We start from the raw sequence: 26,245 nt of genomic DNA, 5'->3' as shown, positions 1-26,245 counted from the left end.
CACAGCTAATATCAGTAGTGAGCAGAAACCCTTATAAACGGTTTCCCCAGGCAAAGATTGTCATTTACAGAGTATGTCAGTTATAGACAGATACCCCTACAAACGGTTTTCCATGGCAAAGATTGCCAGGGACGTAGTTCACAGCTTATGTCAGTAATGGACAGATACCCATACAAACGGTTTTCCATGGCAAAGATTGCCAGGGACGTAGTTCACAGCTTATGTCAGTAACGGACAGATACCCTTATAAACGGTTTTCCTTGACAAAGATTGCCAGGGACGCAGTTCACAGCTTATGTCAGTAACGGACAGATACCCTTATAAACGGTTTTCCCTGCCAAAGATGGCCATTGACGCAGTGCACATCTTATGTCAGTTACGGTAAGACACTCTTATAACGGTTTTCCCTGGCAAAGATGGCCATTGAAGCAGTTCAAAGCGTATGTCAGTAACGAACAAATACCCTTACAAACGGGTTTCCATGGCAAAGATTGCCAGGCACGCAGTTCACAGCTATTGTCAGTAACGTACAGATACTCTTATACACGGTTTATCCTGGCAAAAATTGTCATTGCCGCAGTTCATAGGTTATGTCAATAACGGATAGATACCCTTATAAACGGGTTTCCCTGGCAAAGATTGCCATTGACGCAGTAAATGATAAGTTCGTAACCAGTATACCACATAGGCCATTTGCATTCACTAGTGAAGAAAGCAAAGGAAAAACATTCAAAACAAAGTACCGGTATATGTACTTGTTGCTAGATGGGCGAGACAAATACTTGAAAACATAATTTCCCGCAAGTGCTCTGATCTAGTTCAGAGCAAAGAGCAAATTTCAAAGTACGTACATAACTACTCAATGCAAAACGGAAGAACACGTCATCCGACAAAGTACAAATAAATGTTGACGACAGCTGTATCGTGCACTTTTACAAGTGAATTTCCCAATGCCTTACATATCGCGTTTTTTTGCAAATTTGTTACCATATAAGGTCTTGTATGATAACAGTTTGTTTTTCGTATGTAGAAAGTTTATTTAAATTTTAGTTTAAACATTATCTGATCTTCGCTTAGCCTGTGAAGTCGCACAGGCTAATCAGGGACGAAACTTTCCGCTTAAATGGTATTTTAAGTTTAAAGGAAGTCCCTTTTTACCGAAAATCTAGTTTTAGCTGAAGATGTCGTTCCAGATTAGCCTGTGCGGATTGCAATCCGCACAGGCTAATCAGACGTCACTTTCCGTGTTATGGAAATTTTGTTTTAAAGTAAGTCCCAGTGAAATCAAGTTTTCGCGGAGATTGTCGTCCGAGATAAGCGTGTGCAGTTACGCGCACAGACGCACATATATAGTCCAGTTATCCCAGAACTAGGCTTAGGTGATCGCATGGCGAACACCTCAGGTGTTGGGCGCGTGGCCAAGTCACAAACAATATCAATATGTCTTTTAACAACTTATTTTTCATCACTTCGACAACAAAATTATGATACAATAGTTCATATATATTAATGATTTTTTTGTAACATTGATAGTGTTTTAGGGACTTGGCAACGCGCCCTACACCACCATTATACGAGAGCAAAGCATTCAATGTATCCGCATGCAATACTTATCACGGAAGGAACTTAGGAAAACCCAGTTTATTTTTTTGGTAGAAACAATGCTAGCAAACGTATAATCGTTCCAAAATCACTCAGTATATCAATAGTTATTATTTGAGTTTAACTACCATTTATGCATACAATGTCGGCGTTGTTTGTAGATAGGTATTATTTTTCAAGTCTAACGAAATCCGGAATAAGCCTTCCTCTGGTATTCAGAAATGATAAATATCAAATGCAATGTACAGGACAGCTAAAAAGTAAAGTTAGTTTTTCAATATAATCTGAGCGTTTTTATTAAATAATCCGAGCCTCGCAATAAAAAAGGGACTTAATTTGCGATAAGTTTCGCACATGCAAATTAGGGACTTAACTGGTTTTCTTAAAGAAGATACTTTCTTTAAATGAGATATACCATAAAAGCGGAAAGTGAAGTCTCTGATTAGAGTGCGGAGTTTTCAACATAAATTTGCTAAACTTACTAACCCCGTTAGGCGACACATCAAACAGTTAGTGTATAATGGACCTGATTGATAGTCACCATTTACCATAGTCCTAACTGCAGTTCACTGTTATTTGTGAAACTCAGAGGTACGTGTACAAGATACAATGAAAAAGCATTATCTGATGTAGTATAAATATGTAAAGCACCTAATTCACGAAGATCATTCTGGGAAAACTCCGCTCAACGCATGTGCAGTCCGCACAGGCTAATCAGGGACGACACTTTCCGCCTAAACTGGATTTTCGGTAAAAAAGAGACTTCCTTGAAACGAGATATTCAATAATGGTGGAAAGTTTCCTCCCTGATTAGCCAATGTTCAATGCACAGGCTAATCTGTGATGCCGTATACACACATGCATTCAGCACAGTTTTCCCAGAACGAGGCTCAATTATGCCTCTATGGATCGTCTCCGACGAAAGTCTTTTTTCTTGGGCGTAGTGATGTAGTGGTGTCAACATCTGAAACATGCGACTAAAGGGTTGCCACCTGCGGAGCCCTTGTGTTACCACAGTTTTTAAAGAGAATTAATGTTGAAACTTGTATTTACCTCTCGTTTGAGCTCAATTGATCGTTGTCGGTTCAGTTACTATGTACTTACACGTACCCCCGGGTACTCTTGAGTATTCTTATTTCTTACATATACCCCGAGTAAGGAAAGACCACTTTAAGGCGCCCGGCCATACTCCGGGGTCCTTTTTAGTACATTGTGCGTACCCTGGGTACTTTGTAGTGTACTTATGAGTACCCAGCGTACTTTTAAGTAGCTTCTGAGCTGACTGCGACCTATAAAGCTGAAATGACCACCTTTTTGATTGATTGCTAGGTTCGACGCTTAAAGAATCACCCCTCTCTGCTCGCATACAGCGGAAACAATGAGAACGAGCTCGGACTGAAGGGATGGTAGGCGATTTATTGTTAATGAGCCGCGATTTGGGAAAACCGGGCTTAATGCATCTGCGTAAATTGTCGTCCAAGATTAGCCTGTGCAGTCCACACAAGCTTATCAGGGACGACCGTTTCCACTTTGATAAAATTGTACGTTCAATTGAAGTCATCCTCATCGAAAATCCAGTTTGGGCGGAAAGTGTCGTCATTTATTAGCGTGTGCGGACAACACTTTACGCACATGCATTAAGCCTAGTTTTCCTAGGCAGAGATTATATTATTTAAATTTGCATGACTCTGTTTACGACTCTTCATAATTGTACCTACGAAAACGTAAAAACATACGAACATAGTCATCCTATAACCACAGTTGCATAGATCGATTACACAACCCATCGTATGGTTCGTTAAGTTAATAAAGAGCACGTTATTTTTGGCGTTTAATAAATGAAACGTCATGTTTATTAGATTTTTACAGGTATTTACGAAGCAGTCTACAAAAAAGCAAAAACAAACAAATAACAACAACGGTTTATCAGCAAATCGGTGACAAAGTACATAAAATCAAGTTGAAAGTGCAGTCGTTGTTAAAGTACAAACTCGGTAAATCGAAACGACTACCGGTAAATCGAATTCAGTGTTGCAACTCGTGAGCTTTCTTGCTTAAAGCTGTGTATAGCCGTGATACGAATAATATTCTTGTGAAGATAGGTACACAACTGTGTTTTCATTTCGTGGTATTGCCGCAAAACGTGACATTACCTAAAACTTTAAATACCAGTGATTTGATAATTATTCTTTTGAAATTATGTAAAAAATGCATAATGAGTGCATACTCGACGCGCTGATTTTGGCTAGTGTGCATTAGCGACACGCTTATTTTGGCTAGTGTACTAAGCAACACGCTGATTTTGGCTAGAGTGCACCAGCGACACGCTTATTTTGGCTAGTGTGCATTAGCGACACGCTGATTTTGGCTAGTGTGCATTAGCGGCACGCTGATTTTGGCTAGCGTGCATTAGCGACACGCTGATTTTGGCTAGTGTGCATTAGCGACACGCTGATTTTGGCTAGAGTGCACCAGCGACACGCTGATTTTGGCTAGCGTGCATTAGCGACACGCTGATTTTGGCTAGTGTGCATTAGCGACACGCTGATTTTGGCTAGTGTGCATTAGGGACACGCTGATTTTGAATAGCGCGCATTAGCGAAAAGCTGATTTTGGCTATTGTACTTAGCAACACGCTGATTTTGGCTAGTGTGCATTAGCTTCACACTGATTTTGGCTAGTGTGCATTCGCGACACGCTGATTTTGGCTATTGTACTTAGCAACACGCTGATTTTGGCTAGAGTGCATTAGCGACACGCTGATTTTTTCTAGCGTTCATTATAAGCACGCTGATTTTGTCTAGCGTTCATTAGCAACACGCTGATTTTGGTTAGCTTGCATTAGCGACACGCTGATTTTGGCTAGTGTGCATTAGCGACACGCTGATTTTTGCTAGAGTGCATTAGCGACACGCTGATTTTGGCTAGTGTGCATTAGCGACACGCTGATTTTGGCTAGTGTGCATTAGGGACACGCTAATTTTGGCTAGTGTGCATTAGCGACACGCTGATTTTGGCTAGTGTGCATTAGCGACACGCTGATTTTGGCTAGTGGGCATTAGCACGCTGATTTTGGCTAGTATGCATTACGGACACCAAAATCAGCGTGTTGTTGATGCACTCTAGCCGAAATCAGCGTGTCGCTAATGAACACTAGACAAAATCAGTGTGTCGCTTATGCACGTTAGCCAAAATCAGTGTGTCGCTTATGCATGCTGACCAAAGTCAGTGTGTTGCTTATGCACGCTAGCCCAAATCAGCGTGACGCTAATGCACGCTCGCCAAAATCAGCGTGTTGCTAATGCACGCTAGTCAAAATCACCGTGACGCTAATGCACGCTAGACAAATACAGTGTGTCGCGAATGAACGCTAGCCAAAATCAGCTTTTCGCTAATGCGCGCTATCCAAAATCAGCGTGTTGCTAATGCACTCTAGCCAAAATCAGCGTGTCGCTAATGCACACTAGCCAAAATCAGCATGTTGCTTATTCACGCTAGCCAAAATCAGCGTGTCACTTATGCAAGCTAGCCAAAATCAGCGTCTCACTAATTCACGCAAGCCAAAATCAGCGTGTCGCTTATGCATGCTAGCAAAAATCAGTGTGAAGCTAATGCACGCTAGCCAAAATCAGCGTGTCGCTTATGCAAGCTAGCAAAAATCAGTGTGAAGCTAATGCACTCTAGTCAAAATCAGTGTGTCGCTAATGCACACTAGCCAAAATCAGCGTGTCGCTTATGCATGCTAGCAAAAATCAGTGTGTCGCTAATGCACACTAGCCAAAATCAGCGTGTCGCTTATGCACGCTTGCAAAAATCAATGTGTTGCTAATGCACGCTAGCCAAAAGCAGTGTGTAGCTTATGCACGCTAGCCAAAATTAGTATTTCGCTAACGGACGCTAGCCAAAATTAACGTGTCGCTAATACACGCTAGCCAAAATCCGTGTGTCGCTAATGCATGTTAGCATAAATCAGTGTGACGCTGATACACGCTAGCCGAAATCAGCGTGTTGCTAATGAACGCTTGCCAAAATCAGCGTGTCGCAAATGCACGCTAGCCAAAATCAGCGTGTCGCTAATGCACGCTAGCCAAAATCAGCGTGTCGCTAATGCACGCTAGCCAAAATCAGCGTGTCGCTAATGGACGCTTGCCAAAATAAGCGTTTCACTCATGCAAGCTAACAAAAATCAGGGTGTCGTGAATGCACACTAGCCAAAATCAGTGTGTCTCTAATGGACGCTAGCCAAAATCAGTGTGTCGCTAATGCACACTAGCCAAAATCATTGTGTCGCTAATGCACACTAGCCAAAATCAGTGTGTATCTAATGGACGCTAGCCAAATCAGCGTGTCGCTAATGCACACTGGCCAAAATCAGCGTGTCGCTTATGCAAGCTAGCAAAAATCAGGATGTCGTAAATGCACACTAGCCAAAATCAGCGTGTCGCTAATGAACGCTAGCCCAAATCAGCATGTCACTAATACACGCTAGCAAAATCAGCGTGTCGCTTATGCATGCTAGCCAAAATCAGCGCGTCGTTAATGCACGCTAGCCAACATCAGCTTGTTGCTTAAGCACGCTAGCCAAAACCAGCGGGATGCTAATTCACGCTAGCCAAAATCAACGCGTCGCTAATGCACGCTAGCCAAAATCCGTGTGTCGCTAATGAATGTTAGCATAAATCAGTGTGACACTAATGCACGCTGGCCAAAATCAGCGTGTCGCTAATGAACGCTAGCAGAAATCAGCGTGTCACAAATGCACGCTAGCCAAAACCGGCGTGTCGCTAATGCATGCTATCCAAAATCAGCGTGTCACAAATGCACGCTGGCCAAAATCAGCGTGTCGCTAATGAACGCTATCAAAAATCAGCGTATCGCTAATGCACACTAGCCAAAATCAGTGTGTCTCTTATGGACGCGTTGCTAATGCACGCTATCCAAAATCAGCGTGTTGCTAATGCATGCTAGCCAAAATCAGCGTGTCGCTAATGCACGCTAGCCAAATTCAGCCTGTCGGTTTTGCAAGCTAGCCAACATCAGTGTGTCGCTAATGCACGCTATCCAAAATCAGTGTGACGCTAATGTACGCGAGCCATAATCAGTGTATCGCTAATGATCGCTAGCCAAAATCAGCGTGTCACGTTTTCCCGACTCCCGGTAGCTCTAATTTCACGTTTTCAAGACTCTCGACAGTTCGTATTTCATGTATTCCCTACTCCCGACAGGTGGGGTGTCGGCAACGACCAGCGCTACATCGACGACTACCTGACGCTTAACGTCGCCACTATCAAGCGCCTACTGGAGGCGGAAGACCCCGGCCGCCCCTTCATGCTCTCGAGCCCAAGCAACGGGGCCGAGACGGTGAAGCAGGGTGGGATCTCGGACTTTCCTACCAGCAACCTTTATGGAGATAGTGAGTGGAATTGCCTATTTTTGTACTTAATATACATTTGTTTTTTTTGTGAGAAAAGGCGTTTCACTTTGATCTTTGACTCTTAGATTTCAGAAAAACACTCATTTTTTACTCTTCATTTTGAGTGAGTGCAAATTGCTGTCAATTTTTGTATTGTATATACCACGGTACATTTGTATTTTGTTAGAAACGGTTTTCTGTTAAATCGCACTATTATCTTTGACACTAATTTTAGAAATACAATCATGATTTTTTGCTCTTCAATTTTAACAATAAACGCAGAAGAAAGAAAATCTCGAAATGTTACTAACTTTTATGAATGTAATCCAACTTGTTGATCCGTATTGAATATAGACTTTATTTAGTCCAATTTAAACCCCGACGTTAAACGAAAATTATTTCTTTTACATATGACTGAATTACACTTTCAAAAAGTTATTTAAAATGAAAACAAGTTCTACCCAGAAAACGAGCTCGAAGTTGTCTCCGAAACGTTTATTTGGTGGCGGGGTGGAACTTAAGAAGTGTAAACTGGACAGAAGGGGCATATATATAGCTGTTTTTTAAAGTTAAAATCGGGCAAAACTAAAGCTCTTTACGTTAAAATCGGGCATAACTAAAGCTCTTTAAGTTAAAATCGGCCATATCTAAAGCTCTTTCAGTTAAAATCGGGCATAACTAAAGCTCTTTAAGTTAAAATCGGACATAACTAAAGCTCTTTACGTTAAAATCGGGCATAACTTAAGCTCTTTAAGTTGAAATCGGACATAACTAAAGTTCTTTAAGTTGAAATCGGGCATAGCTAAAGCTCTTTTAGTTAAAATCGGGCATCATTAAAGCTTTTTACGTTGCAATCGGTTATAACTACAACTGTGCTAATGTTGACAAAAAGGTAAAATCTTCAGCTTAAAAATTCGTTTTAAGATGAAATCGGGTATAACAAGTGATTTAAGTTGCGACCAGGTATAACAACAGCTGTTTTTTAGTTGAAAAAAGGGCAACACTTCAGCTGTTTAAGGTTAAAATCGTGTACAACTGTAGCTGTATGTTGAAATCAGGGATAATCACGGCCGTTTGTCAGTTTAAATTACTTACCACTGCAGAAGTTTACAGTTGCAATCGGATAGAATTATATCTTTTTGTTAGTTGAAATCAGGCATGACGTGAATACCTGCATATGTTTTAGTTGATAAAGGGCATACGTGTCACTTTTTTAAGTTAAACAAGGAGAATAAATACAGCCTTTTTCATTCGTGAAAGAATATTATTGAGACGCGCTCTGAAAAAAATCGCTAAATTCATGCGTGTAAAGTGTCTTCCCTGATAAGCCTGTGCAGTCTAACTAGGGACAATAAGCCTGTGCAGTCTAACTAGGGACAATACCCGGATAAGCCTGTGCAGTCTAACTAGGGACAATACCCGGATAAGCCTGTGAAGTCTAACTAGGGACAATACCCGGATAAGCCTGTGAAGTCTAACTAGGGACAATACCCGGATAAGCCTGTGCAGTCTAACTAGGGACAATACCCGGATAAGCCTGTGAAGTCTAACTAGGGACAATACCCGGATAAGCCTGTGCAGTCTAACTAGGGACAATACCCGGATAAGCCTGTGCAGTCTAACTAGGGACAATACCCGGATAAGCCTGTGCAGTCTAACTAGGGACAATACCCGGATAAGCCTGTGCAGTCTAACTAGGGACAATACCCGGATAAGCCTGTGCAGTCTAACTAGGGACAATACCCGGATAAGCCTGTGCAGTCTAACTAGGGACAATACCCGGATAAGCCTGTGCAGTCTAACTAGGGACAATACCCGGATAAGCCTATGAAGTCTAGCTAGGGACAATACCCGGATAAGCCTGTGCAGTCTAACTAGGGACAATACCCGGATAAGCCTATGAAGTCTAGCTAGGGACAATACCCGGATAAGCCTGTGAAGTCTAACTAGGGACAATACCCGGATAAGCCTGTGCAGTCTAACTAGGGACAATACAAGGATAAGCCTGTGCAGTCTAACTAGGGACAATACCCGGATAAGCCTGTGCAGTCTAACTAGGGACAATACCCGGATAAGCCTGTGAAGTCTAACTAGGGACAATACCCGGATAAGCCTGTGAAGTCTAACTAGGGACAATACCCGGATAAGCCTGTGCAGTCTAACTAGGGACAATACCCGGATAAGCCTGTGCAGTTTAACTAAGGACAATACCCGGATAAGCCTGTGCAGTCTAACTAAGGACAATACCCGGATAAGCCTGTGAAGTCTAACTAGGGACAATACCCGGATAAGCCTGTGCAGTCTAACTAGGGACAATACCCGGATAAGCCTGTGCAGTCTAACTAGGGACAATACCCGGATAAGCCTGTGCAGTCTAACTAGGGACAATACCCGGATAAGCCTGTGTAGTCTAGCTAGGGACAATACCCGGATAAGCCTGTGCAGTCTAACTAGGGACAATACCCGGATAAGCCTGTGCAGTCTAGCTAGGGACAATACCCGGATAAGCCTGTGCAGTCTAACTAGGGACAATACCCGGATAAGCCTGTGCAGTCTAACTAGGGACAATACCCGGATAAGCCTGTGCAGTCTAACTAGGGACAATAATTTCCGCTTTTATGGTATTTTTGTTCAAAGAAAGTATCTTCTAAACAGTTATCCAATCTAGGTGAAAAGTGTCGTCGCATATTAGCCTTTGCGGACTTCACAGGTTAACCTGGCTAACGACACTTAAAGGGGCCTTTTCACAGTTTTTGGCATGTTTTGAAATAAGTCATTATATGCTTTATATTGATAAATGTTAACATTGGATCTTAAAATCTCCAGTAAAAAAATCAAGAATAAAATTTAAAAAGGGAAAAACAAGTAGCCGCATCTGGACTCGAACCAGTGACCCCCGGAGTCCTGGAGTAACCTGGAGTAAAAACGCATTACCCCGCTTGGCTATTCTGCCAAGCATGCTTGGTTGAAGTATTTTATGCATTATATGAGAAATCTTCGTAGTTTCACAAAATTTAACGACAACAACAGAACTCTCCAAATTATTCAATCGTTTCGCGTTGCAACGCTTTATAATTTTCATGTTTTTAAATCGTCAAAAGATGCATATAATGGCTATATTAGACCATGGTAAATGTTCAGTAATACTGTTTCCTCACAAATATCATAACTAAAACGAAAATGTGCGAATCTGAAACAACTTTTTTCAATTTTGTCAATTTACCAAACCGTGAAAAGATCCCTTTAACGCACAAGCATTATACCCGTTAACCAAGAGCGAGGCTCGATATCATTTACAACAATTTTCTATTTTCCAAGTTCATGACTACAACTACGGACGCCGGTTCTGGGACGCTGGCGCCTACAGTGTACCTCGGATGGCCTCCGAGTACGGGCTGCAGTCGTTCCCGAGCGCTGAGAGTCTCTCTTCCGTTTACGCCGACGCCGACATGCGCTACGGGTCGGAACTGAACGCTTACCGACAGCATCACGCCGGCGGTAATTGTAATGGATACCATAACGCCCCATTTGTTCAAAAAGGTGTCATGTGCCTTCTAATTTTAATGTCACATGGTTCCTGTTTGCACCAAGGGGGGGGGGGGGGGCGAATTTATTTTTGTATGCTGTAAAATCATTCATATTCGTCGGCAAAACATTTGGTGTGTTTTAAATGACACGTATATTCGTGAATTTTTTATTTGGAGAAAAAAATGAGAAATTTGCGTTCGTCATTTTCTTTCTTTAAAAAAAAATTAATCCACGAAATCAACGAAATGTAATGTCCTACTCAAAGGTGGTTAGCGTGTTGCTATGATATTAATTAGTAACAACATCATTTTGAATGTAAGATAAACAAATAATAACGGAAAATCAACTTCTCTGGAAAATTGTCACTATCAAATATATTTATAAGTTGATTTTTTGTTATAATATAATTACTTTTCAATCAAAATGATGTTTTTACTAATTAATACCATAGCCACACTCTTACCACGTGTGATCCCACTAAGGCGGGGCGGGCACTATTCTTAATGATTTTTCGGTAGTTCGGTAATTTTAATTGCTAACACATACTTTTGAAATTGTACAGGATATCTATTAGTTTCGTAATTGTTAAGGAAACCACATATAGTTCTGGGAAAACTGAGCTTAATGATTAATGCATGTTCGTAAAGGGTCGTCCCAGATTACCCGATGCAGTCCGGAATGGCTGATCAGGCACAACACTATAATGGAATTTTTCGTTGAAAGTACGTCTAAACTAAAATCCAGTTCAATCGGAAAGATGTTCAATCCAATGATCATCACATTTATGAATTAATGTGCATGTGAACATACTGTAGTGTACTCACCTTTTGTGACGTTTCTGCATTTATCTGGATTGTGAAAAAAGATTGATATCAACGTTTTTCGTGCCAACGGTAATTTAGTCTTTAAAACTTAAAACAATGAACATAATTATTCGTTGGTATTTCAAATTCGTGAATCGGTCTACCAAAGAAATCAACAAAAATTAAAAGTCCACGAAAACTTATTTTAATAATTCGTGAATCTGTCTACCAACGAAATCAACGAAAATTAATGGTCCACGAATAATTATGTTAAAAATTCGTGAATCGGTCTACCAACGAAATCAACGAAAATTAATACCGGCAGTCCACGAATAATTATGCTTTCACAGTAGCTGACAAAGCGGCGCATGCTTATTATCGTCACAAGTCCTTGTTTATATTCGTTTGCAGGCAATCAACAGATGCTGAATCTTATCGAGATGTACATGCTGCCCCCTAACGGCACGGACGAAAGGCAGAAGTTCTCAGATCTCATCTACTGCACACAGGTTAGATAACTGAATATACAGACTTAGTACAGTGATCTCCCTTGTTTGCCCGTCCGCTAATTGCAGTGGTTGGCACATGCGCTTCTCATGTAGGTCAACCTAGTGCAACGCCCGCTTCCGGAAGCATGTCAGTTTGGCAGGTGGTCACCATACTGGAAATTGAAGCTATAATAAAAAAAAATAGTCGCAACTTTCTTGTTTTGTAAGTAAATTATGTACAAGTCATAAAAATACTCAAGGTCCCCACATAATGCAGCCTCAGACGCGGAAGGACATCAAAAACTTTGAAATACACTCTCACACACAATATCCCCTTTACTGATTAACTTAAATAAGCGTAGTGCCGGATGAACACAGTGGAGGCCTATAGGCAGTGACACCTTTTGGACCCAGTCCCCAGGCCCCTGGCCTCTGGTCGGCCTCGGGCCAACTAGAACGCTAGTGCCCAGTGGAATTCACTCGTTAAAAAACAGCAAAACACAACGGTTTTGCAAATAATAAATGATTGCAACTTGGTAACACAATGGAAAGCCTTTAAAGGGGCCTTTTCACAGATTTTGGCATATTTTGAAGTTTGTCATTAAATGCTTTATATTGATAAATGTAAACATTGGATCTTAAAATTTCCAGTAAAAAATCAAGAATAAAATTATAACAAGGAAAAAAAAGTAGCCGGTAGGGTTCGAACCAGTGACCCTCTGAGTCATGGAGTAAGTCTGAAATAAAAACGCATTATCCCTCTCGGCTATTCCGCCGAGTATACACTAACGAAGTATTTTATACGTTATATAAGCAATCTTCGTAGTTTCGTAAATTTGAACGACAACAACACAACTCTCCAAATTATTCAATCGTTTCGCGTTGCAACGCTTTATAATTTTTAGCTTTTCAAATCGTCAAAAGATACATATAATGGCTATATTGGACTATGGTAAATGTTCAGTAATACTATTTCCTCCCAAATATCATAACTAAAACGAAAATTTGCGAATCTGAAACAACTTTTTTCAATTTTTTCAATTTACCAAACCGTGAAAAGATCCCTTTAATTGAAATTTAACATTGATATACATAATTTGATGTTTCAAGTCATTAGATTAAGCTGAGTAAGTAAACAAACTTTATTTCGTCGCGGTCCAATGTGGCCCCTAAACGTTGCGAGGCCAATAGGCAGTTGCCTGCTTTGCCTAATGGTTAACCCTTTCAGTGCGGGAACCGAATTTTAAAGGCCTTTGCAAACAGTTTGGATCCAGATGAGACGCCACAGAACGTGGCGTCTCATCTGGATCCAAACTGTTTGCTATTCTGACAGTATTCTTTGAAAAAAATCGAAAAAAATGCTAATTTTAGAAATTCTGCAGACGACATTTTAGCAGACGACAAATTTCCCAGCATGCAAAGGGTTAATCCAGGACTGGTAACGCACTTCTCCGTTTGTATTGGTTGGTGATCGTTTTTTTATTGAAAGATATTTAACATTTTGGTTTTGTAAATAAACGACGTTTTAAGTCAGAAGTTTCTATTTAGATTGTGCACGCGGTTGCCATGCGAACCGAGACGGAGCACTACCGCCGCTGGCAGAGTCAGCTGACCAATCAAGGGGAGGGGCACACGATGGGGGCGTTATATTGGATGTTTGCCGACATCTGGCAGGCCCCATCTTGGGCCTCTATTGGTAAGTTACTGGTAACACTCCTGCAAATCATGGCAAGTTGCGCTCAATTGGTCATTGTCGGCTCAGGTACTACTTTAAAGTACCCCGAGTACTATAACATACTAGAAGGTACCCGGGCTTCGGAGAATGTACTCAAAAGTACCCCATAGTATGACATGGTACCTTTTAATGTATTTTCCGTACCCAGGGTACGTCGAAGTATAATACTTAAAGGGGCCGTCCAACAGATTCTGGCATGTATTCAAACATGTCAATAAATGCTTTATATTTATAAATTTAAACATTTGACCTAAAAATATGCAGTAAAAAAATACAATTTAAAAAAGGAAAGAAGTAACCCTCATTAGGGCTCGAACCACTGACCACTGGAGTCCTGGAGTAAAAATTCTCTCGCCTAGACCACTCGACCATCCATGCTCATGCTTAGAGCGGATGTATTTTTATGCCCCCGGTAGGAGGGCATATAGTGATCGGACTGTCCGTCCGTCTGTCCGCCTGTCTGTCTGTCCTTCTTTCCGTCACACATTGCGTTTAGGTTTCGAAAAATGCTCATAACTTCTATGTTCCTTGAGATGTAACCTTCATATTTGGTTTGCATATGAACAGAACAGAACAGAATATTTTATTTTAGCTTAAGCATACAGCTCATCGCCATAAACATGCATATGCAATAACAGCATGCGTGACAATTATATACAAAACATACATCCTTTTGAGGAAAAAACAATTTAAAAAGTAATGACATACAACATGTTTTAGTGAGAATGTCACGTGGATGGGGTTAATACAAAGTGATCATATAATGTTAACACGAAATTTAATAATTGTTACAAATATAACATTATTCTAAGCTTATTGTCTTTGTGGAAGATATATCATTTATACTACACATATAGCACATCTTCTCGTAACTTAAAGCATTTTAAACAAAAAATGGCAAGTTTTCTTAACACTATTTTGTTTGAACAATTAAGTAGTTCGATAAACTTGAACATACTAGGTCGTGATCTGTAATACTTTGGAATTAATGTATTCCTAATATCGGCATAATAAGGACATTTAATAACAAAGTGATATTCATCCTCGATATCATTGAGGTTGCATAAAACACATTTGCGTTGATCTCTGACAATGTTCTGGTGTCTATCCGTTTCAATTAATAATTTGTGAGACGACAAACGTAATTTAGCAATAATATTCCGATGTTTTTTATTTTCAACAATATCAAGATACGCAGATCTTTCGAATATTGGTTTCAATTCTTTATATAAAATCATTGAACTAGATGATGTGACACTTGTATTCCAGTTAGTGATATACTGGTCTCGTAATCTGGTTTTAAGTAGCGGTGTTAATTGATTAGAGTTCACAGATTCGGGGAATAGCCATACATCGTTAAAACCGGTTTGGTTTAGAATGTCCCGTACTTTCGATGACCAATTGTTTGTGTTATTTTTGCGTTCAATTTCTAATCTATGTGATAATAAAATGTGTTTAGGAATACAATTACCCTCTTTTACAGTATATAATTTCAAAAAGTATTTCACGATCCTGACATATCTGTCTAAATACAAGGGGAATCGACCAACTTCGGCATATAGCGATAATGAGTTTGTTGACATCTTAACATTCAATATTCTTTTACAAAATTTACGATGGACGCGCTCAATGTTTTCCGCTTTCATAAGTATATGAAGGCCTTTCCATACGCACACAAATTTTGACCCCTGTGACCTTGACGTTGAACTTAGGGTCCGCGTTTAGGTCTCGAAATCTGCGTTTAGGTTTCGAAAAATGCTCATTACTTCTATGTCCCTTGAGAAATGACCTTCATATTTGGTATGCATGTGTATATGGACAATGCCTTTCCATACGCATAGAAATTTTGACCCCTGTGACCTTGACCTTGAACTAAGGGTCCGTGTTTAGGTTTCGAAATCTGCGTTTAGGTTTCGAAAAAAGCTCATAACTTCTATCAAGCGTTCATAGGGGGCATTAGTCATCCTATGGTGACAGCTCTTGTTTACCTATATAAGCAATCCTCGTAGTTTCCCAAAATATAACTACAACAGAAATTTCGAAATTATTCAATAGTTTCGCGTCGCACGACGCTTTATAATTTTTAGGTTTTCCAATCGTTAAAAGATGCATATAATGGATATTTAAGAGCATGGTAAATGGTCAGTATTACTATTTCCTCAAAAATATCATAACAAAAACGAAAATTTACGAATCTGAAACATTTTGTTTTTATTTTGTCAATTTACCAATCTGTTGGACTAAGAGTACTTTTAAGCAGTACTTGAGCCGAATACGACCAATAAATCGCGAGGGCACACGATGATGTCACTGTATTACATGCTAGGCAGTTCGCCGATATTTGGCACGACCCCATTAGTGTCTTTCTTGGTAAGCTGTTAGCTAGAAACCAGCATTGTATGTGCGCATCTATGTTAGATGCCCTTCTTAGAAGTATTCACTGTAAAGTGAACCAAGATCCATTGTTTCAGTAAACTTCCGTAAGTTTACAATTGTATAATAAAAAGCTGCTAATTTTCTCAGGAACAGTAAAACTCTAGTAATTTGCGCGTGAACCGTAAAAAATCAAATTAATTTGCACTTGAATTGCAAACAAAAACTAAAACAGAAAAAGAATTAAAAAAACGTACATTTAGGAAACAAAAAAAAGGTTCAGGAAACAGCGCAAGTTAGGAAACGTAATGTGTACTAAAAATTTGTGAAGTTTACTTGTTAGCATCATTTTTAAACTATAATGTATATTGGCATTCTTAAAATGTAATACCCTTGATGTATTTATTTAATGCATTCGCAGTGTTTTCACAAATAACATATAGAAACGATGCACAAGGGCGCAATTGAACACGATAAATGGCCAAGCAGTTCCCGGAAGTTATAAATGTATTCAACGTTTTGCGCATGCGTCGACTTTGTTACGCCTGTTTATTTCTCGTAGATTGACATTTTTGCCCCAGTTTGATATTCATTTCATTCAAAGTAAGAAAGCAGAACGGAAAAAAGGAGCGTTTGAGTGTTAATAAGCAGTGGTATGGGGCGGCATCCCATGAAATTTATAAGGCATTTCACTTATAACCGTTTAATGTTGTTTGTCGATGAATTAAGAGAAACTTTAAAAAAAAGAATGTTATGATATCAGAAATATTTCTTCATTTCAGAATATGGCGGGAAATGGAAAATGCTGCACTATTTTGCTCGGAAGTTTTTCGCGCCAATCTTGATTTCTCCCTACATAAACAACTCAGACCTGAAAGTATTCCTCGTGGTGGACGAGTTGCCTACCTTTGACCGTAACGATCCGCTCGAAATCGAGTTGGAACTTCATCCGGTAATTACCGAAGATGAACGACCATTCAACCTGTTCGCTCTCAGGTACCTTAAACTTTTGGATTTCTTCATTAAATTTTGAGAGTAAAATATAACAAATAAAAGCCCGCTACGGAATCCGGATAGTGTCATCTATAAGCTCGCCCTTCTTTCATCAAGGGCGACACACGACACACGAAGCGATACACGATATTTTGCGCGACAGTCGCGGCGACGCACGATATTTTGCGCGACAGTCGCGGCGACGCACGATATTTTGCGCGACAGTCGCGGCGACCCACGATATATGTTACAAGATATATCGCCTTTTGGGCTACCTACACAAGGACAATAGTTCGTGGTACATTCTCGCGCGTCGCTTCGTGTATCGCGCAAAATATCGTTAAGTTTCGCCTTTCACAATCACATAGGGTGTGACTATTCCTACCAGTTGTAAAACTATATACCGGTATATGATGAGCAATTTTTTAATAAATACGATTTAAAAGATAATATTAGTTTTAAAAACTTCATGCATCATTGATTTTTTTTCGATATACCCCCTCTAAATGCACCGTGTTCTGAAAAAACTGGACTTCTATGTAACTTAGCAACCAAAAGTTTGATCTGATTAACCCTTTGCATGCTGGGAAATTTGTCGTCTGCTAAAATGTCGTCTGCTGAATTTCTAAAATTAGCATTTTCTTCGATTTTTTTCAAAGAATATTATCAGAATAGCAAACAGTTTGGATCCTGATGAGACGCCACGTTCTGTGGCGTCTCATCTGGATCCAAACTGTTTGCAAAGGCCTTCAAAATTCGGTTCACGCACTGAAAGGGTTAATAAAAGAAAATACTATCTACATATCGTTTTTCTTCAACATAGTTAAAGTTCTTTGTGAGATGTCGCAGAATCAGGATTGTTAGTTTTCATTTACAGTCAATCTTGAGCACGCGACCTTTGTCTTATGCGACCACTTTGAACTCCAGCCTATTTTGATATTTTGATAAACTTACCTTCTTACAAATTCAATAAATTATCTTGTTTAATGTTACTGTTTTATTTAATTGTTCACAATTATTTTCACACTCTTTGTTGCAGCATTAATATCCCGGTGTTTAATTGCACCTTTGTTATCACAAACCGATTATCTCGTTATGATCGGATACTGTCCAGACAATTACAAAGAAAACATGGTTTCATAAAACAAGGGACCTGCACTTGGGTCCCTGCATAAACCCCATGTTGCATAAGAGTGTCTGGTCAGTAAACATAAGCTACGATACTTCTATGTCATCTCTTGGCATAATGAGCAATCATTTAAGACAAATTTTAAAGCTTAAAATACTGATCAGTTGCTTCAATGAAATATTTTAACATTAACATTAATGAAATCATTTGTCGGAAATGGATTTACAGGAACTACTGTGCATATATATAAGCCAGTTTAATCTTAATAATAGATTGTTTAATAACTATACATTTTAAATATTGTGCAATTTTACTGCTACGCAATTAAGGTATTTTACGGGTACCGGCAAAACTCCGCTAAATACGTGTAAAGATTGTACATTACTGCAGTGTACGAAACACCATCATGAACACAAGCAATCACAATAGGGTAAAAATACTTTATTTAAATATATTATGCAGTGTTTATCCGTTTTATGCTAAATTGCATTTATAATGTCATTCAATGTAAACGAAACGAAATATCATTCAATGTAAAAGAAAATTGCCGCGATATTGAAAAAAGAGTAATGCATTCCGCTTTTTGGGGCTTTGTTTTATAATTGATTTAATGCACCTATGACATTATCGATCGTTGATGAAAATGAACACTACCCACACCACTTACAATTATAATCAAAATGAATATATGTTTTATATGTGTTGAAATATAATTTATTCAAGTCTTATTATCAGAAAGATTACGTCTAATGTATTGTTTTGTTTTGTGGAATGGTCAGTATTTAGTCATCCGATCACTTTTACTCTATGCTTATAACTTCTTCGTATTTTTATGAAGAGGAAATTTAATGTGTGAATATACATTAATTTGGTATTAAATATGATACATTTTCACTATTTGTTAAGAGTTTTAACGTTTATTTCGGTTTTTTATTATCAATTTATTGACTAAACAAAAGCCCTTAATACATGTTTTACGTTACTGTAACACTTTTTTGCCAACCAGTCAGTGCGCATGCGCGGAAAATCCCGAATGTTAACAATAACAATTAACTCGTCTATTACATGTGAATGAACAAAAACTGTCACGTGACCACAAAAGTCAACGTCAGTAGTCATTTTATGACAACAAACAGCCGCGCAAGGTAGGTTTTTTTCCCAATATCTTTGCTGATCATCCTCTGACTTTCATACGACCTAGTGCAGGCAATATGGCATGCATATAGCTTTTGATCGGTATATCACGCGTTGTGTGTGTTGCTCTGGTTTTCGAGAACGGTTCGGCGCAAATTTCCATGTAAGAAGCAAACATTCTGGGCATTTCATGTAAAATTTTGGCTTGGGTTCCCCCTACTAAGTCTAGACTTTACACACAAAAATTTAGCATAGGTTCCCCTAGGCTAGGCATTTATTGAAAAAATTGTGCTAAGTTTCTTTTAGCCTTGGCATGGATGGATTTTCAATAGAAGCAGGGACAAGAGAATTTAAAATTGTTTTAATTTATGGAATTTGTCAAGAGTTTTGGCCTTGGGTGTTTCATTTATCCTATTGAAAACACTGCCACTCCTGTGCAGAAATGTTAAGATATGTAAATAGACTAACCTCAAGATGTGTACATATACAAAAACAACCACCTTTCCAATACATTTTTCAGTGACAAAAATCACTGTTTTACCCCACCCATCATGAAAAACATACCTTCAGTCGCGGCAAAAGACACCTTCATAAACCCATCTTGGTGACATCTCAAGATAGATTCGATTTTGTTAAAAAAATATATTTATTTTTTATTTTTTTAGGATTTCATTTTGAATAAAATGTTGTAGGGTCGCAGTAAAATAATAGGCTCTGTCGGGTAACTGTAACCACACCATTATTTTGTTTTGGCCTAAGATTCTAAATCAGCTGTTTCTCAGTGTGGCTACTTATCTAATTTGTTCACAATGTGAAAGAAGCTGCACCCAAGGAGATGCCCTTTCAAGTTATAGTTTAATCCTCTTCGCTGAAGTGTTGTCAATTGTATTGAGAGATAACAAGAAAATGAAAGGAGTAAGTATTCATGGAATTGAGCATTAAATGTCCCAGTTTGCGGAGGATACTGCTATTTTAAGGACAATACTGAACAATCCTTAAATGAAACACTTACTGTTTTCCTGGATTTTGCAAATATTTCAGGTCTGAATGTATATTTTGAGAAATGTGGACACTCCATAAACTGAGAACATTTAATGCTTCTGCCATAACAATGGCTCGGTTATAGGGTACAAAACTCAGGAATGTGTGGTTAACTGAGCACGAAAAGTGCCTTGAAGTTCCAGATTTTTTTTTCGGGAAACGACCTGGCCTTTTTTGAGGAAAAGTAATGCACACGAAAACTCCTGATTTTGAGGAAGAACAAGCAAAGTCTTAAATAATCAATTTAACATATTTTACCGCTTTAAAAACAAATTCAAGGCAAAAGGTAATTTAATTATGCAATATTTTTCTACCTTGGATCAGGTAAACGTATATAATGAGATTGATTTGCTGTTTAAAATTTTACTTTTTTCAACCAATTAACAATTAATAGGTTTACATTACTTCAAGAACAAGTTATTTTACACTCAGGCCACTCCAAATTGATTTGTTTGTCTACGGATTTTTTTGAAAAAAAGTTGAAGAGGCAAGCTAAAAAAAATTATTTTTTTTTGTAACAGGAAAATTCTCGACCGAGCGAAGAGCGAAGAATAAAAATAAACAAATTTCGATAGAAAAATATTGCATTATCAAGAGATACAGGTTTAAACAGCTATATTTTACATTCAAATCAATTCTTATACAAAGAATATAATTATATCGACCTCATGTTTATAGGAGATAGTTGCATATGACCTTTGACCTCGAAATACCATAAATACATGTAAACCATATCATTGAAGTGAGGGACTCATACCATAAATACAAGTAAACCATATCATTGAAGTGAGGGACACATACCATAAATACATGTAAACCATATCATTGAAGTGAGGGACACATACCATAAATACAAGTAAACCATATCATTGAAGTGAGGGACTCATACCATAAATACAAGTAAACCATATCATTGAAGTGAGGGACACATGTTTACCTACTGCCGCTTATATTTGTTTGAAGTTTCAAGACAAATATTGCACTATATGTACAGTTTATAGAAAATTTCAAAGGGCCATAACTCTGTGAAAAATCATCCGACCATAACCAGCTGATAATATGCACATCTCCTGTTTGTAGTGAAGCTTTCCATAAAGTTTCATTGAATTCCTGTAATAAGTTGCTGAGAAATAGCTCGGACAAGAATTGCACTATATGTACAATGGAAAATTTCAAAGGACCATAACTCTGAAAAATCATCCAACGAGAACCGGCTGATAATATGCACATCTCCTCTTGGTAGTGAAGCTTCGCATAAAGTTTAATTGAATTCCAGTCATTATTTGCTGAGAAATAGCCCAGACAAGAATTGCACAATATGTACAGTTAATGGAAATTTTCAAAGGGCCATAACTCTGAGAAAAATCATCCGACCAGAACTGGCTGATAATATGCACATCTCTTGGTAGTGAAGCTTCCCATAAAGTTTAATTGAATTCCGGTCATTAATTGCTGAGAAATAGCCCAGACAAAAATTGTGCACGGACGGACGGACACACAGACGGACGGACGCACGCACGGACAGACGAAGCGGGAACTATATGCTCCCCCCAAAAAAAATTTGGGGGAGCATAATCAAAGCAAATACTTTTCCCAATTTGGACCAAAAAAATTCCCAATTAAAGGTTTCCAAAAAATATATTGTCTTAAATTTTTTTATAGATTGTTTGGGGATGTCAGAGGGGAAAAATACATCTAGGGGAACAGGCTGAAATTAGGCGGGTCTCAAAGGAGAAAAACCTGCTTGAACATCTATACTTCATGGTGATACTAAGTTAAAGCACTTATTCGATAAATGAGTTTCACACTCCCACTTGTAGCCATTATGACAACGCAATATCTATAAATACGTGTACTAATTAAAGTAACTTCTTGGTAACTAAATGAACAATAGATTAAACATTGTGCAAAGTGTCATTCATTATATTGGTTAAGTGATGCTTATAAGAAGCAATTCAATTTAGACTAGCCTTTTCTTATAAAAACATGCAGTTGATGAATTGCTATCAAGTACAATAAGTAATCAGGTCATAATCTAGAATGAACACGCGACCACTTTGTGACCAGATTGTGTATGGGAAGTTTAGTTTAAACCTTTTTTTTTCGCTCAATTGCATTGAAAGTACTAACTACTTATTTTAAACACTCTGGGCGTAGAACTAGTACTTTGTGTCTTTGGGGGAGATCTAAATAATGCTCCCATAGTAGGGATTGAACAGGAGACCTCCTGGTAGCTATAGGTGGACACCCATATCCATTACATGATTACACATCATAGAGGTCGCCATGGTGTAATTGTGTATCGCTGGATCCTAACTGAGGATGACCCATGGCATTAACCCTTTCAGTGCTGGAACCGAATTTTAAAGGCCTTTGCAAACAGTTTGGATCCAGATGAGACGCCACAGAAATTGGGGTTGTAAGAAGGCAAAAATTTCGCGCCCAAAATCAGCCATATCGGATACAGTTAGGTTATTTAACCCTTTCCAACTCAGAAGTAAAGTGAAAAAGGTTATGTGCAAACAGCATAACACTAGAACAGCCTGTGAGTTACTTGCAGTCTATTCTGGTCTTATGTTCTTTGCCACTCATAAGTATCTTAGGTTTGGAAATGGAGCCTTTCAACCTTGAACATATTAAGAAAGGACTGACATTTAAGTTGATTTTCTGAAAGACTTCAAGTGTGTCAAAGTGGGTTTCTAAGTGGTAAAGGGTTAAGCATGACATAAATTCACTACACTTGAACTTTTGCGACATTTTGTGATTTTGAAGTTCTGAAACAGATTCATTGCTGCCCTTATGGAATTCTTCATATAAAAGAAGTATCTTCTAAATGAAAATCCAGTCTAGGCGAAAATGTCGTCCCTGAGCGGCTAATCTTGGAAGACACTTTACGCATATGCATTAACCCTTTGAGCGCTGGAACCGGATTTTGAAGGCCTTTGCAAACAGTTTGGATCCAGATGAGACGCCACAGAACATGGCGTCTCATCAGGATCCAAACTGTTTGCTATTCTGATAGTATTCTTTGAAAAAAAGTGAAGAAAATGATGATTTTAGGAATTCAGCAGACGACATTTTAGCAGACAACAAATTTCCCAGCATGCAAAGGGTTAAGCCAAGTTATCCAAGAATGTGGCTCATTTATCAATGTCGCGAATTTTGCGAAATTTTGCGAAATAAAAAAAAGAAAGTCAAAAATTTTGAGAACACATGCATATTGTTATCAGGTGAAATAAAATAAAAAAATACAACTGAAAATAAAATCGTATTTTCATTTTTGAAAACAATGGGTTTCTATCACTAAAGATAATGTTTTGAATATTCCACTTGCACAATGCTAACAAGCTTTTTATTTAATTTGACATTGTGACCTATTTCTTCACCTCCTGTGACCTAGTTTCAAACTCCGCCAAGAAATCATTGAGACAAACGTTCTGTCCAAGTATCAATGAACATTGGACAATTCATTTTTCCTCTATTGAGTCTTGACAAGAAAAACGTTGACTCCTCATGCACATGACATACAATTAACAACAAAACAACGCACAATGAACAAAAGGCGATCATAAAAGCTCGTCATGAGCATGTTGTGCGCAGGTGAGCTAAAAAAAGTCTTACCATCCAGGTGTTAGTCACGATGTTGTTCACAGTCCTGTCTACAGGAAAACCGTCCATTGGCACAATGGCAAAGTCAGGGATACGCCTGTCTGATGTTTGTAGCACCACACCTGTGTATACAAACAACCAATAATATATGAGCCTCACTCTATGAAAAGAGGGTTAAATGCATGTGCATGCTGGGAAATTTGTCGTCTGCTAAAATGTCGTCTGCTTAATTTCTAAAATTAGCATTTTCCTCGATTTTTTTCAAAGAATATTATCAGAATAGCAAACAGTTTGGATCCTGATGAGACGCCACGTTCTGTGGCGTCTCATCTGGATCCAAACTGTTTGCAAAGGCCTTCAAAATTTGGTTCCCGCACTGAAAGGGTTAAATGCATGTGCGCTAAGTATCGTCACAGATTAGACTGTGCATCAGCTCAATATCTGAAAGCGTTCGGTGAAAAAACTCTGGACAAACAGTTACTACAGAGAAAATTTCTATGTCCAAGACCCATAACTATGGTCTATCCCAAAAATCTACATCTTCATCTATATGTAATGTTGGTAGACTCACATACAAAAAATCAGCTCATTATCTATAAGTGTTGCATAAAAAAACTCCGGAAAACAGTTATTATATAGACATTTTCTAAGTCCAAGGCCCATAACTTCACCGCGAATGTATTTCACCAGATCGAATTTCATACTTCATCTGTAGGGCATGTAGTTAGATGCACATACCAAAAATCATCTCAATATCTGAAAGCATTGCATACAAAACATATGGAAAACGGTTATTATAGAGAAAATTTTCATATCCACTTTTGTCTCAAATCTCCATGCCTTTTACGTTCTATTAATAGAAGTTCCAACCTTGGATTACATCCATTCGAAAAGTATTAGTTCCCTTTTCAAAAATGACCTGTACCTGGCAAATGGCATATTAAAATTACCTCCCTTAAAAGCTTATTACTTCCCTTGGCAAAAATTTAGATCTCTAAAAGGTCTGTATCTTCGTCAAAAATCAACCAACCAGAACGAATTTTACACTTCATGTAGGTAGACTCATATCAGCTAAATATTTTAAAGCACTGCATAAAAAACCTAAGGAGAACAGACTGACGGACAGACAGACAGTGCGACTGCTATATGCCACCCTACCGGGGGCATAAAAAAGTGACTGCCAAATGTTGTCAACCATCAAGCACTCTTGGTTATATACCCTATCCTAATAAATCTAAAAGTTCTACCTACCTCCGCCCTCCTTGATATACGCCGTCAGGGCCGGGATCCCTTCTTCATCAAAGCCATACAAAACAAACGTCTGCCCAGCGAATATCTTGTCTCCTGGAATTGAGAACGATGATATTCATCAATATTTATAAAATAACGAATAACCGTTCTATCAATGTGTAATACATAGGATGAGGTTCAGAAAAAAAGAAAGGCAAGGCTCGCCTGGCTTTTGTTTCATACGTGCCTAGCCTGATAGATATCTATTTTCACGCCTTTGTAGTCCCTCAGAAAATTTAATTTAATTAAAGACCTTTCTTACTAGATTCAAATTTTAAAGGCTTCATTTTCAACCCTTAGATACTGATGTGCATCAAACGGCATAAAACCTGAACAGATTGTGAGTTACTCGCAGGCTGTTCTGGTTTTATGCTGGTTGCAAAAGCCATTTTCACTTTGCTTCTGAGTGGGAAAGGGTTAACACTGATAGGGTCAGCGGGTTTTACCCCCAAGTTGGGAAAAGAACTGGTATCGAGCCAATTGAAAATCAGGTAATTGGGAAAATTTGCATGGTGAAATCTTCAGAATGGGAATTATGTGTCTTTTAAATTGCTTGGTACTCAACTGCACAAACCCATTTAAATATATTCTTGTTCATGCCTTTTTGATTGAAATGTTCACTTTAATTGCTCATTTATTTGTTCACTTGCATAAAAAGCTTTTCTTCCGTTTGGGAATTTTTCAGACAGCAATAGGGAATTATGTAACTTTTCCAATTGGGAAAGTACCCTTAACAGGTACCTTAAAAAAACGTCAGAGACGGGTGATGCTTCAAAGGTTTTTTTGTCACAATATTGCACTATATATTCAGATAAAAGGAAACGATTTGAAGGCACAGTAGTTGGGGGGACAAGAATTTTTTTATAGAAAATTTCAAAGGGCCATATTTCTGTGAAAAATCATCCGACCAGAACCCGCTGATAATATGCACATCTCCTCTTGGTAGTGAAGCTTCCCATAAAGTTTCATTGAATTCCGGTCATTAGTTGCTGAGAAATAGCCCGGACAAAAATTGTGCACGTACGGACGCACACACGGACAGACGAAGAGGCGACTATATGCTCCCCTCAAAATAAATTTTGGGGGAGCATAATAAAGAAGGAAAAT

The 26,245-nt window shown here is 38.6% G+C and overlaps 1 protein-coding gene across 1 annotated transcript in view; it reads left to right on the top strand.

The window, feature by feature from the left end:
• The first annotated feature begins 416 nt into the window (after positions 1-416).
• Positions 417-26,245, top strand: part of LOC127859752 (beta-mannosidase-like) — a 58,775-nt gene continuing 32,946 nt past the window's right edge. The window contains exons 1-7 of the mRNA XM_052397261.1: positions 417-440; positions 2,932-3,008; positions 6,828-7,015; positions 10,334-10,513; positions 11,758-11,855; positions 13,383-13,530; positions 16,725-16,938. Coding sequence (XP_052253221.1) covers positions 417-440; positions 2,932-3,008; positions 6,828-7,015; positions 10,334-10,513; positions 11,758-11,855; positions 13,383-13,530; positions 16,725-16,938 — 929 coding nt within the window. The remainder of the gene's footprint in view (positions 441-2,931; positions 3,009-6,827; positions 7,016-10,333; positions 10,514-11,757; positions 11,856-13,382; positions 13,531-16,724; positions 16,939-26,245) is intronic.

This window comes from Dreissena polymorpha, chromosome 15, assembly GCF_020536995.1.
Source record: "Dreissena polymorpha isolate Duluth1 chromosome 15, UMN_Dpol_1.0, whole genome shotgun sequence".
NCBI classification, from domain to species: domain Eukaryota; kingdom Metazoa; phylum Mollusca; class Bivalvia; order Myida; family Dreissenidae; genus Dreissena; species Dreissena polymorpha.
This window is presented reverse-complemented; position numbering and strand designations above follow the sequence as displayed.